The following is a 14370-nucleotide window of genomic DNA, read 5'->3' as shown; positions in this document are numbered from 1 at the left end:
AGCCATTTGCGAGGCAGACATGGCCACAGGTGAAGAGGGAATGGAGTCTGATGATGAAGGAGCCACTGCAGCACAGAGCTCCTGATGACGTCCCCAGAGGGACTGTGAGTGACTGTGGATGCCCAGCAGACCTCCCAAGCCCTGGGACACAGGGTGCGGAGGAGCAGACCGGGGTGCCTGCCCTCCGTCCCTACAGTCAGTGCCTGGTGGTGATGATGCTGTTCACGTTTACACTCAGGGGCCTTGAGCTGCGTTACAGGACGCTTGTTTCCTGCGTAGAAGCCCCAACCATTGGGCTTCCCTGGTTCTTGGGGCCCCTCTGCACATCCAATGTATGTGTGGGGGGTGGAGTGGGGTGGGGTCATGGTATCATGGCTCACTGGGCAGTGTGGACACAGCTGAGGGTCAGTGCCCAGGGACAGCCCGCATCAGATGTGCTAACTTTGCAGACATGGGAATCAGCCTGAAGGCTCTCTTCAGAACTGCATGGTGAGAAGCCCCACGTTGGTGGCTTGGCTAGCTCATCATCTGAGCCCTGCACCCCCTGGGCAGTGCATAGTCCTTTTCCATAAGCGACAATAAATTACGGTCCAGAAAGAGCATGGCGTGGAAGCCTGGTGGTGAGTTCCTGACCAGGGGCAGTGTCACTGGCCTGTGTGATCCGGGGCAAGTCACTTGGCTTCTCTGAGCCATGGTTTCTCCATCTGGGACATATGGATGGTAACAGTGCCTACTGCTCAGGATTGTTTGATGATTAAATGAGATAATGTGTGAATTTACAGCCAATGCATAGCATGGTGCAGAGCATGTGCTCACGGAAGGATCCCTGGTAGTGTGATTAGCTTTTATCCCAGTGCCTTTATTTTTTTTATTTTTATTTTTAAAGATTTATTTATTTATTTATGATAGACAGAGAGAGAGAGAGATAGGCAGAGACACAGGTGGGGGAGAAGCAGGCTCCATGCTGGGAGCCTGACGTGGGATTCAATCCCAGGACTCCAGGATCACACCCTGGGCCAAAAGCAGGCACTCAATCGCTGAGCCACCCAGGGAGCCCCTATCCCAGTGCCTTTATTTCTCTGCTGCACACGACCCTGTGACAGGGCGTGTGGGTCTAATGGCCATTGTGCTTGGGATGCGGGATGCGCCCCTGGGGAAGGAGGAAGAAGAGGAGGGCTCCGAATGCCAAGCCAATCTGCTGCGCTCCCTGCATGCAGGCTGCTGTTCCTGAAGCTGAAAGCACAGAACGAGAGGGAGAGGTTTGCCTTCTGCTCCGTGAAAGGCTGCGAGAGAATCAGGATTAAGGCTCTGATCCCACAGAACTCGGGCGTCAGCGACTGCTCGGCCACCGCGTACCCCAAGTTCGCGGAGAGGGCTGTCGTGGATGTGCCCATGCCCAAGAAGCTCCTTGGTGCGCAGCTGGTGAGTGGCCGGGGAGGGGGGACTTCATCTGTAACTGGGCCCGGACCCAGCTAGGGTCCTCTCTGGGCATGTGCTCGGCCCTCCAACTGGTACCAAGAGATGAGGGGGCAGCGCCCTTCGAGCCGTGTTCTTGGCTCCCCAAATCCAACGACCGTACCCGGCTTTATTTATTTTCCAGAAGACAAAAGACCACTTCTTGGAGGTGAAGATGGAAAGTTGCAAGCAGCGCTTCTTTCACCTCACGAGTGACCTCGCATACATTGAAGTGAGCGACTCTGGCCCCTGCGGAGTTACTGGGGGGCTGACTTCAAGGTGGCCTTAGTCTCCTAGAGCTGTTGTCATAGTGACCACAGACCAGGTGGCTCCAAACAACAGAAATGTCTTCTCTCATCATTCTGGAGGACACAAGTCCAACATCGGGGAGTTAGCAGGGTTGGCTCCTTCTGGAGGCTCCGGGGGAGCGTCTGCCCTGAGCCTCTGTGGCCTCTGCTGGCCGCCCACAGTCCCTGATGCCCCTGGCTTGTGGACATCCCTTCTCCCAGGGTGTGGGAGTCCCCACCCCCTCCTTTGTCTTACAGGGACACCTATCATTGGGTTTAGGGTCCACTCTCAATCCCAGATGACCTCATCTCCAGGTCTTTACCTTAATTACATCTGCAAAGACCCTATGTCCACATAGGGTCACTTTCACAGTCTCTAAGCGATTGGACATCATTCAGGCCACTCCGAGGGCTACGGAGAATTGATCTAAGAGGGTTTTACGCTTGGAACAGCTGAGTAGGCACACTGTCCTCGGGGCCACATGGGAACCACCAAACAGGAGACCCCACCTCACAGCTGTGCTGCTCTTGGCCTGCAGGTGGATGGGAACAAGTACCCCAGCACAGAAGACGGCATCCAGATGGTGGTGATAGATGGCAGCCAAGGCCACGTGCTGAGCTACACCAACTTCCGGAACACCATTCTGCAGGGCATCCCGTGGCAGCTGTTCCAGCATGTGGCAGCCATCCCTGACAAGTGAGTCTGTGCCCCCACTTCCAGCGCTGGCCAGTGGCACGACAGGCCCCCAGCGAGGCCCCCTCCCCGTTCCTGTCCGGCATAGGGAAGCTGAGGGAGTCTCCATGGGGACCTGCCGTGCTGAATGTAGGTCAGGCCGAGGCGGCCAGTCTGCCCCTTACAAGTAGGAAGCCTGCCCTGGCCCTCTTCCTAGGCCACGACATACTTTCCCAGCATGATCTCACCCCTCCCACGCTCTCAATTCCATCCAAACGCTGGTGGCTTTTGAGTACCTCCAGCCCAGACCTCTCCCCAGCGCCGGACGTCCCTGTCCGACTGCTCCCTGGACACGGCCATCTGGATGTCTCCTGTAGGACGGAATCTTAACCTCCCGGGCCAGCGCCTCCTCCTGCTGGCTCTGGTTTGGTTCATCAGCGCCATCCCTGCTGACGGCTGCTGGAGTCTGGGTGTCCTGCTTGACACCCCCTTCATTTCTCCCCTTTTTGTCCTGGTGACCCGACCTGCCCACCCGCCCTCCTGCCGGCCTTTCTGCGGTTGCCCCGCCAGCCCCTCCGGTACCGGCATCACTGGCTCAGCCTCCTACCAGGCGGGCCCCTCCGCCCCCCCAATCAGATGCCGCCTCCCTGCCAGCCGCTGGCTTGGATTCTGACCTGTGACCTCCTTCACCCTCTCCTAGAAATCCTTGGGAACCCCAGCCCCTTCCCAGTCTGACACACATGCACGTCTCTGGTGAGGTCTCTTACAACGCAACCAGAGAGCTCTGTCTCTACTAAAGCACTAGCTTTAGGACTGGGGACACGGCTACCCCCAGATCCGGGGCATGTGCTTCTTGATGTGGGAGCCGCGTCTAACTCAGATTTGCATTTCTGACTTCTTTGCATTTCTAACTGGGTGTAGACTTCACCCAAGAGCCAGGACCTGGCACCATAGGATGTCTGAGTAAATTGCTTATGTGGCTCCTGCCATGTCATAGGTGCTTAGGGAACATTTACGGGTGACAACAAATGTGCTTCACTGACACTGGGTGTGCGATGGGCAGGACATGCACGGGACACCGTCAGAGTCCAGAGAGCCGGGGTTCTGCTGACACACACTTAGTGTCTACATCATTCCCCCACCAGAAGCTTCTTTAGCGTTGCACATTCACATGTGGATTCGTGCAGAAAGATCAGATTTACTGATTTGGGGAAAGCACATTTTTCATCTTCAGATCTGTAGTGTTCATGCCTTTTTTGGTCTGCAAGAAGAGGATCTCTTCTTGAAATGAAACAGGTTGCAGAAGCCCAGAACAAGAAGGGAAAACTCAGAGCCACTCTGTTTGGGACAGGGACAGAGGCATGGGGACCACCCCCCAGCAACAAGGGCTTCTCTTGGCCCAGGCAGCAGCCCTGTGCGCCTCGACAGGAGAAACCCTCACCAAAAACCTGCTGTTAGCTAGCACAGGGTCAGCAACTGGGAAGACCCGCAGACCCCTCTCTGACCACCTGTAAAGGAGCAAGGAACAGGGCAGGGCAGGTCCTAACCCACTGTCACCCAGGCCTGCCCTCCCCTTCCATCCTATCCATCGGTCGCCACTGGCCCTGGGGTCCCAAGAATATCAAGGATGCCTTGTCAGAGTGGCCACCTCCCTGCTGATAGGTGCAGGGGCTGGGACAGTCCCACACCAGGCAGACAGGGACACCTACAGAGTGTAAGCTTCTGGTGCCATCAGGATGCTGGGACACATAAGGAAGGCTGTCTCTGTGTCCCACTCCTGTGAGCTGACCCAGACCCCTGTCTGGAGGGCATGACCTTTGTTTGGGGTCACCCCAGTAGGAAAGACTTGAGCCTTTGCTCTGAGCTGGAACAATGACGAAACAGCCTCCTAGTAACCCAAATCCAGTGCTGAGGATGTGTTTGTAAGACTCCGTCTTCCTAATGGGCTTTACTCCACCACCCCATGGGCCTCCTCCCCAGCCTCCCCGAGAGCCTAAATAGCCCCAGCTCCCTTCCCAGCTGTCGTAAGAGCTAACAAGCCCATTGCATTTGAGGAATGTTGTGCTCCCAATGGGACACAAATGGAGGTGACAGTGGGTTCCGGAATCCTGTCCGTTTTTCCATGTCTGGACTGTGGTCTGTGGTTATGGGATTCCTTTGAGATGTGAACTGGAAGCCCCAGGGCTTCTACTCCTGGGGGGAGGTTCTTGCTTCCTCCTGTCTGGCCCGGCATGCTGAGTCGGCTGCCACGAGCCTGTGTTCCCAACACTGGCCTGAACACGACCAAGGCAGGGGAGAAGAGCCGCCTCGTTCCAGAGCTGGGCTTTTGCGAGTCAGGACTGCCAGGCTGGGTGCAGCCATCGCCCTGGGCCTCTGCCCCCCACCCTCGAGCATGGTTTCCCTTGGGCACGTCCTCTCCCGACACTCACTAAACTTTCCCCAATCTCACCATCTGCAAACCGAGTGGTTATGCTGTCTGGCCTGAGGAGAGGAAAGGGACATGATTGCAGAGGTCAACCCTCCCTGGAGCACATGGTGACCTCATGTTGTGGCCTTCTCTCCTGCCACGTTTCTATCCAGTCCTAACCAAACGGGCTGAGGACTTTCATGTGAATAAATGCAAGCTGAAGTCCCTCCTCCGTGTGCCCAGCCCTGCAGAGCACACCTACTCGGTCCTCTCTGGGGACTGACATGGATGGGCAGTGAGCCAGCTGAGCATAGGCAGGAGAGGCCATGGGCACCGGCTGTGGCAGGAGGCAGGGAGGGGTGTTCAGGATGCTGGTCAGCGTGGGAAAGAGCCGGGCAGCTGGGTGCAGGGCATAAGCTGCCCTTGCCTGAATGCCTGGTGGGGCCTGTGGACAATGCCAACTGTCCCTCCTCTGGTGTCGCCTCTAACGTCCCCTCCTCTGGTTCAGCTCCATAGTACTGGTGGTGTCTAAGGGAAGATACACCTCCCGGGGCCCGTGGACCAGAGTGCTGGAGAACCTCGGTGCCGAGAAGATCCTCAGGTTGAAAGGTAAGTGGTATAGAGCGGGGTGGGGCTACACTGAGCTGTCTACACTAATGGTGGGCCCAGATGCCTGGTGTGGGGGTTGCTGCTACCCCTTGGTTTCCACCAAACCTCCGAATCCACAGCACAAGTGTGTTGGTCTTCTGGGATGCACGGGCCAGATGCCACCTGCTTGCTAGGCCTACACGGCAGCGTCCTCTCTAGAGGTGGCCACAGGCACTGCAAGAAATGTGCTAGAGCTGTTCACCTGTCTGCTCAGCAAGTGGCCGCCCCCCATGTTTTATTAACAAAAGTATCCGCAGAGAAGTGGCTTGGCCTGACCAGGTCCCGCTACTCTGCCTGGCAGGGCCCTGCCTCATCCTCCACGCCCCAGTGGATGCCCAGCATCTGCGTGGTGCACTACAGTCTGCAAGGCTCCCATTTCCCTCTGTACCTGGGAGAAAATAAAAGCCTGAAGAATCTATGTGGCTTGTCGAAGGTCACCCGGCACTTTGGTGACAAAACCCAGTGCCAACTCCACAGGGAAGAAGTCAGCCAGCCCAGAAATGTTGTTGTCACTGCAGGCTGTATTGGGGGAGCATCCCTGGGGAGGCCGGGAGGAGTGTGAGCAAGTCCGAAGACACTAATGCCCACCATGGTCCACGCGTGTGCAGTATGCAGCCTGGCCCCATGCTGAGCACATTCTAATTCATGAGGGGCCAGGGCACCCGGTGGTCTTATTTCCATTTCAGATGGAATTAGACACTTAAGTAACTCGCCCAAGATTAGAATTTGGATCCGAATTTTTCGAGTCCAAAGCCAGCCAGGGGTCTTGGCGGCCATGCCATCCTGACTATGAGAAACATCTAAAGCTAGGAGCCCATCACAGGGGGCATTACCTCCAGGCAGCTCTTGGAGAAAATTCAGGAGCCAGGAAGGCCCTTCAGACGAGTCAAATAAGAACCCCAGGAGAAGGAAGTGTCTTCTCCAGGTCTGGTGCCGTTCCTCGGGCCTGGTGCGGTGCGAGGGAACATACACCTCCTGGGGCCCATGGGCCAGGGTCCTGGAGTCACTGGGGGCCTCTGTCTTTTCAATTAAGACCCTATTGCCAAAAGCTAACTTAGGTCTCAAGTGACCTAAGTCGAGTGGTGCTCTCCCGGTGGTGAGACCCATGTGTGACCTGCCAGGCTGGGCTGGACACAGAGCCCCATGCCCCGGAGACGGTTAAGCTCTGAATGCGAGATAGAGACCACTGCGTGGGGCTGAGGGTCCAGGCGTCCGATGGGGTGGCACCATTCGCTCTGTGCCCCTGGATGATGTCCTCCTAAGGGCGCAGCATGTAGGAGCTGGGGAGAGGTCTTGTAGAGCAGCGCCATCCTGTGGAGGACAGATGGGGACCCTGAACAGATGGAGACCCAGAGAGGAGCAGGGGGGCTGGGCTCCAAGGTGGCTGGCACTCCCAAGAGGTGTCCCGTGTAAAGCAGCGCTGCCACTGGTGCTGCTGGCCTGAGGCTCAGGTGACACCCTGTGTGCTCCTTGCAAACGACATCAGGTACCATCAGTATCGGGCACAGAGCTCTCCCAGGGGGGGCCACTGTCACCGTCTCCCTGGTGATGGAGGCGGGGGGATGGGATGGGGTGTAGCCATTCTCTCGGGACTTCTGTTCACGAGACCCATCACTGCTTTCCAGAGACAATGGCATTCGTGGGCTTCAAAGGGAGTTTCCGGCCCACCTGGGTGACTCTGGACACCGAGGACTACAAGGCCAAAATCTTCCAGGTGGTGCCCATCCCCGTGGTGAGGAAGAAGCAACTGTGAGGAGGCCTGCCACCCGGTGCCACCCCACAGTGGGCTGCCGGTGGGCTCTGGCAGCAGCCTGGGACAGACATCAGAGACCCCTGGTGCTGCCTGCCCCCGCCCCCACTTGAGTATCTACCTGCAGCCCCCGGGGGCGGAGCTGCCTATGCTGGAAACCTCTTTCCTACAGCCTTTGGGTGCTTCTCGCCTATCTGTGCCTCTTCCATGGGGGATGTGGGGGACATACGAGGAGACCTGAGCTGTGCTGGCAACAGGGTCTGCTCTGGCAGGAGCCCCGATCCGGCCTTTTGCAGATCCTTGTGCTCCCCAGCACATACCTGAGGGTGGTGGATACAGAAAAAGAGAGATGTCTTCAGGAAATCTTTGCTCCTGTAAGCGAGCACCGATGTTCATGGGGTTTGGAGCTGGTGGGTGGACAGAGCTTGCCAAGGCAGGACGGGCTCCCTTTGGGGAACAGGCGAGCCCTGCCTCTGGAGGGGTTCCACCTTTCAAGGAGACTTCAGGTCCCGGATCGGGGGTAGAACTAGGTGACTTCTAGAGACTCTATCCATTGTGAGATTCCAGAAATCTATGGCTTTTCGTACGGCACATGGAACCCAGCAGTAGATGGGGAGGTTCTTTCTGGCCAGGCCTCTGACGCCAGGTGCCCCGGGGCAGGCGGGGCGCAGGTGGGAAGCAAGGCCTGGCGTCAGGGGCCTGCAGGGTGCCGGGACGGGTGGTCAGGTATACGCGCTCTCCGATGCCAGGTAGAGAATGTGAAGGGGGGAAGACGAAGACAGAGCCGGTCCCCTGGAGGGAAGGATCCCGAAAGCTTGGGTGGGTCCTAAAGCTCCACGCAGGAGGAGGAACGGACCTGCAGGGGTGGAGGGCAGGGCATCTTGGTGGGCAGGGTAGTTCAGCGGGCAGCCCTTCCTGCCCCCATCTGCCAAAGCCCGAGACTGCAAGGTCACCCTCTGCCTGCTGCTTCCTGGCCTGCTCATCACAGCCGCGTGTGCAGGGGACGGGAGGGCAGGGCCCACAGCGCCCAGCACTCCAGTCCCCAGCCAGGAGGAGGTGGAGCCAAGTGGAGAGAAGTGAGCTCCTAATTGGGGCCTCCTGTGTTCCTCCTCCAGAGACCCGGGAACAGGCTCAGCCCTCAGGGAGCATGGGGTTTCGGGGTTGGAAAGAACCTGAATGATGACCTAGTCCCAAATCCTCATATCATGGATGGGGCCCATGAGACCCTGACCTGGGGAAGAACCACAGGGCCAGGCCGGGCCGGCAGCCGCACACCCAACACCTGCTGCCACCCCACATCGCCTCGACAACAGGCCCCAGGGTGTCCAGCAATCTCCAGGGGACAGGCTTCCTGGAAGGGAAACCCTGATAATAGATACAACTGGCTTATGACTGTTTCTCTCCTGGCCTTCTGTGCACACGGGCGCCCTCCTGCTCAAACACCTGCTGTCCCACGAGGGCGCAGCAGCCTTGGCCCTTCCACTGGAGCTGGCCCAGGGGACAGCGCGGGGCTGATCGCTTTGCTGCCAGTGACCCTGTGCAGCTGCTGGGGTGGGGGCGGGGGGGCGGCCCTCCAGCTACTGCTTCCACCCCGCCTCTGCTTCACCCACCCTGCAGGGAGCTCACAGAGCTTGGGGGAGGAAGAAAGCTCCAGCTCTCAGTGGAGGTCCCCGGGTCACCTGGGGGCACAATGAGCTGTGTTTTCCCCTCTCCTGCACCAACCACAAACTCTTTCTTCAAAGAGTTTGGCTCCCTGTGCCCAGCTGCGCCCATGACACTTGGGCAAGAGGTCCCCTCCACAGGGTGAGCCAACACTTCACGGGTCTCCCAGCGGCTAGGAGGTGGTGGGTGGGGGGCGCAGCAGCTGCCCAGGCCCTCTCGCGGGCAGACCTCTCGCGGGCAGCTGCGTGGCCACACTGAGGGGAGCCGAGCTGACCTCATGTTCTCGCCTGCGGTTCTGTTGGGCTTTCAGACTCTGTCAATGCAAAGGGTCTCACACTGTGAACCACTTAGGATGTGATCACTTCGGGTGGCCAGGAATGTGGACTGTCTTTGGTTCAGTTAATTTAAAAAAATGATCTATCTGAAAATCCTCAGAGTTGTACATGTGTCTAGCAGCACAGGATCTGCATGTTCACTTTCTCTCCGCCACCCTGGCCGGTGGCCACCCGTGTTCTTGGTGGCGCAGATTGTCTTGTTGTTTGGAAAATTGCTCCTATGGTTCTTTCTGTCCATCAGTGTTAACATGAGTTAGGGAAACGACACTTCTCTAGGGTCAACGACACTCCTATGAAATGCTTGTCTCTTTCCTGTTGCCGAAATAGCGGGTCCTTTTTCGGAAAATTTGATGTATAGTGTGTTTTGTATGTAAACGTTTCTTATAGGTGCCACCACGAGCAAAGATGTATTTTCTATTTATTTATTATATATGCACTTGGAGAAGTTATTGTCAGAGAAATGAAGAATTGTCCTAAGTGTCGCGTGTGGGGAGTGTACCCAGAGCCTCCTGCGGGCAGCAGAGGACGCTGACTCTGGTTTGGAAAATCTTGCTGTACCATAGTAAACATACAAAGGATCTCATTCTCCTGCCTGCCTGTTTTATTTTCCTTTAACGCGGCCCTCATTTTAAGCAAGGTATGTAAGGAAAACAGGATTGATGGAATCCGCCTGAGCGCCTCTCTCACTTCCAAGAATTATTATATGCCAAAGCCCTACCTTGCCCTGCCCCACAGGGGTGCTCATAAGAGCTGGGGCAGCTGGTCCCCAGCAAGAAGATGTCATTCATTCACGTGACTGGCCATGCCGTGCCCAGGATGTGCCCTGTCCTGCATGCTCCCCAGCCGCCAGCAACCCATCAGGGCAGCACCATCCCCCCTGGGGAAGCCAGGAGGAGCCAACAGGGTCTTGGGTAGAAGCAGGACTATCTCTTCCTTTCAGAGGCCAAACACGATGTCTGAGGCCAGCATGGAGGTGGAGAGATAGGTCCAAACCAAGTTGCCAGACAGGATGGTGCAGACCCAGCCTCGAGCGGGCCCCTCAGCTGTGCTGGGAGGAGTTCACGGGGTGTGGGAGGAGGAGGTGAGATGTAGAGCCTGAAATGGGGTGACCAGGGAGTGTTCTAGAGCAGCGCCACCCGGTAGGCAGCCGCCAGCCACACGCAGCTACCTAAGTTTAATTAAAATTAATTAGGATTAAAAATTCAGTTCCTAGGTGGCACTAGCCAGGCATGAAGTGCTCGGCAGCCCTGGTGGCTGGCGGCTGCCATAGCGGATGGCGCAGATGTACAACATTTCCATTGTCATGAAAGGGCCTTCTGGGGGTTTGGGGAGAGCTCTCGGGGCTCCTACTGAACGTTTTACGTTTCTGACCCTAATGTGTGTGCATGTGTGCATGTGAATTTGTGCGCCTGTGAATGTGTGTGTTAATGTGCCTGTGCATGTCTGTGAATGTGTGTGCGTGCGAATGCGTGCGTGCATGTGACTGTGCGCTTGTGCACCCGAGGGGCTGGCACCACATTGTGGTTCTGAGCTGTCAATACTCCGGTCCGGCAGGCCAGCTTGGACCTCCTACGTTAGCGGCTGTGGCAGATACACGCCGCCCGCCCTCAAGGAGCTCCACGTGGAGGAGATCACATCTGTACACTCGTGCAAACAGTGTTTCTGAGCACGTGCTCTGCACACAGGGAGCACACAGTCCCACAGCAAGGAGCGGCGGGCCAGGGCCTGAGAGCAGGGAACCATCCTCACCAGGAGTGTCCAGGGCCCAGTGAGCGGACCAAGGCTGAAGGCAGCCCGGGAGTTAGGGGCCAACGAGGGACCGGCCTCCCGCCTGGGCAGAGGGAAAGTTAGCAGAGGTGCAGGCTTGAGGACGGCAGGGCACAGATCGGGGGTCAGCATGAGGGGGAGGCCGGGACGGGGTGGGCCAGATGCGCAGGCTTTGGGAACCACCGGGTTTGCTGATGGGGGGTGGGGGTGGTCCCTGGTGACCTTGCTGCCAGCAGTCTCCCTGCTTAAAACAGTACACGGGGTGTGGTTCAGTGACACAGAAACGGCGCCTGGGGAGGGTGAGGGCACCGGGCTGGGCCACAAGGAGCAGAGGGGGCAGCAGATGGGCCGCGCAGAGACAGGCAGGGATCCGGGGACCCACATTTGCTCCTTCACTGATGCCCACAGGGAAGTCCCTGTCCAGGAGTCAGGTGTAGAGTGAGCGGCCCAAGCCCCTGCGTGCCAGGAGCCAGGCTTGAACACGGGCAGGAAGAAAGAATGCTCCCGATGGGAACAGGGCTCGCGGGGCACGGAAGCAAACACAGGGGAGACATGGCAGGAAGTGATGGAGGGCTCGTCCCTTCACACATGGGGGTAGGACACAGGTGTCCACTCAGAGATACCATGCAGTGGCCTTGAGAGGTCAGAGGTCAGATCATCTGCTTAAAATGCAATGGCGTGGAGTCGGAAGCACGATTCGGGAATTCTGTCCCCATGTCCACGGGACAGACTTGGCTGGGCCGCCAGGCAACCTGGACCTCGGCCTCTTCACCCCCACTGCTTCCTTGTCCCCAGACTGTCCCCCACCACCCGCACACAGAAGTCTCCTCACTTATCACTTACCCAAGGCACTTAGTGCCTCTGCAGTGTGATGTGTGACCTTTCCCTGTACTGGGCACATCCTTCCCTCTTTCTCCCTCCTTCCTTCCTGGGGACCCAGGGCCCAGCACCATCACAGCACACACCCTGCCATCCTCCGGGCAGGACCACTTCCCACAGCGGGCAGAGTCATGCTCTGTAAATGCTGCACTGAGTGTTGCATGAAGGCATAAGCAGGCCCAGCTGCCCTCTGACCCCACTCGGAGCTCCCCTCCCCCAGGGGCGGAGGAAGGAGTGGGAAGTGAGGCGGGGGTGGACCCCTCTCTCCTGGGGGAGGGGGCAAATCCGCCTGCACACCTCGGCTCCAGACCACACACCACAGAGAGTGTCGCCATAAAGCAAATCAAGTGAAATTTGGATTTCCGGCACATAGAAACGTTACGGTCACACCACACTGTAGTCTGTCAATAGGCAATAGCCTTATGTCCAAAGAAGCCAATGTACACATCTTAATTTTAAAATACCATATTGCGGGATCCCTGGGTGGCGCGGCGGTTTGGCGCCTGCCTTTGGCCCAGGGCGCGATCCTGGAGACCCGGGATCGAATCCCACATCAGGCTCCCGGTGCATGGAGCCTGCTTCTCCCTCTGCCTGTGTCTCTGCCTCTCTCTCTCTCTCTCGCTCTGTGACTATCATAAATAAATAAAAATTAAATATTAAAAAAATAATAATAATAAAATAAAATACCATATTGCTAAGAATGCGAGCCATCCTCTGAGCTTTCAGGGAGTGATCATGACTGATCACGGATTGCTGCGACACATATAATGATGATGAGCAAGTCTGAGGGATGGCAAGAATTACTCTAGCAAAAGCTGGAAAGCTGGCGCCAGCAGACCGCTCAATGCAGCGTTTCTAAAAAATACACAGTATCTTCGAAGCACCATCGACAAGGGGTGCCTGTGGTAGCACTTGTTTCCCTTGCTAAAAATCAAAGGCCTTCAGATCCCTCCAAGGGCATGAAATCAAATAATTTGCTGACCACTACACAACAAACGTTGACTGCTTGGGTGCCTCCAGTTGTCTGGGCATCACCTCTTCTCTTAGTGAATGGGTCTGTGTAGACTCCTGCAATGGGGAGAAAATCAGCGCCCCTCCTCACTGCCGAGCCTGCTCACGTATGCACTTCACATGCCCACAACACACACGTGCACACACACACACATGCACACTCGTGAGCCTCAGCTGCTTCCATGCACGGCTGGCCTCCACTTGGGGTCTCCCTTGTCTCACCTCACAGAGTTGTCCCCTTTCACCACTACACGGTGACCTCAGTGGGAAACACGGCTTCTTTCCTTCTGGATCGCCCCAAACTACACAGGAAAGTCAACTCATGGCAAGGTTTTGCTGAAGGCTCAGGAATATGGCAAAGCAACAACCTAAAGTAGAAAGTTAATCATCGTTGCCACATTCACCTGCCTCCCCTCCCCTGAGGCACGGGCCCTAAGTACATTCCTGGCCTGGCTGCCGCCTCTGGGACATCAGGATGCTCCTTGCCTTATCCATAGCATGGTTATTACCACCTCCCACCGATTAAAATAAAAAAAAAAAAAAAAAAAGAGAGAATTGGGCTAAGCATTTCTTTTTTTATCCAAACTCTCATCTGGGTGCTCCATCAGGCAAGGACGATTTCCTGTGGGGACCCCCCCCCCAAGCAGCATAATGAACCCACAGAGCCCATGACTGTGGTCATGGGAATGTGATGGAGTTGTAAGTGCAGGTGCCTCTTATAAGGACCTGTCTGTGCAGAGGGGCTTGTTGGGGGCAACCAGTAACAGTTACCCACATTCTGAGCGAGGGCTGCCTGAGTTGTCACTGAAGGACTCCTGGAGAGAGCTGTTCAGGCCCCCTTACCCACCTCCAGACTAGGGAGCAGAAGGCCAGAGACTGCCTGGGATGGGCGGCCCTGATGAAGATTCCAAGGATAGAGGGTTTCCCCTCATTCGAGGGGTGCATCCCCCAAGCCCACTGAGGGGGGCCTCTGGGGGAGACGGATGTGTGTGCAGGAAGACAGGATTAACATTGCCCTTCTCAGCGGCACCTTGCCGAGCCCCATACTAACAGGCCACCTGGCTGCTGCCCATGTGGGGACCAGCGTCCTCCGGAGCACTGTCCTGTCTCCTTGTCGTTCAGGTGGGCACAAGCTGAAGATGTCGCTCTGCTCATCTGGGAGTGACTGAAGGAGGACACAGCAAACGTGCAGGTCTCAGGAGAACAGAGGGCAGCCTCTGGGTAGACGCACCTCTACCTCTGGAGTGGGCAAGGATGCGTGGGGTTTCTCATGAGCCATGCACATGCCGTGGCGCTCACCCCCTGCGTGAGTTAGCCTGAAGGGACCCTACCCACACGGCTGCCGCCTCCACAGTGGGGTCCTGATGGGAAGGGGCCGTGAGTCGCCTCCAGAGGCAGAAGCTGAGGGAGAAAGTGGTTTTACCAGTATTCAACTGGAAAAGGTATAGCTCAGATCAAATAGGTAGAACAGTATCAGGGAGGAATCCAGAACACAT

At 56.9% G+C, this 14370-nt stretch overlaps 1 protein-coding gene across 2 annotated transcripts in view; it reads left to right on the top strand.

The window, feature by feature from the left end:
- Positions 1 to 9802, top strand: part of CEMIP (cell migration inducing hyaluronidase 1) — a 138943-nt gene extending 129141 nt beyond the window's left edge. For both annotated transcript variants that reach the window (XM_038532996.1, XM_038532995.1), the window contains exons 25-29: positions 1218 to 1422; positions 1601 to 1687; positions 2282 to 2439; positions 5331 to 5431; positions 7096 to 9802. In XM_038532996.1, coding sequence (XP_038388924.1) covers positions 1218 to 1422; positions 1601 to 1687; positions 2282 to 2439; positions 5331 to 5431; positions 7096 to 7223 — 679 coding nt within the window. In that variant the 3' untranslated portion in view covers positions 7224 to 9802. The remainder of the gene's footprint in view (positions 1 to 1217; positions 1423 to 1600; positions 1688 to 2281; positions 2440 to 5330; positions 5432 to 7095) is intronic.
- The last annotated feature ends 4568 nt before the right edge of the window (positions 9803 to 14370 follow it).

Source organism: Canis lupus, chromosome 3 (genome assembly GCF_011100685.1).
Source record: "Canis lupus familiaris isolate Mischka breed German Shepherd chromosome 3, alternate assembly UU_Cfam_GSD_1.0, whole genome shotgun sequence".
Classification (NCBI taxonomy): Eukaryota; Metazoa; Chordata; class Mammalia; order Carnivora; family Canidae; genus Canis; species Canis lupus.
Note: the sequence above shows the minus strand (reverse complement) of the source record. Positions and strands in the feature narration are given on the sequence as shown.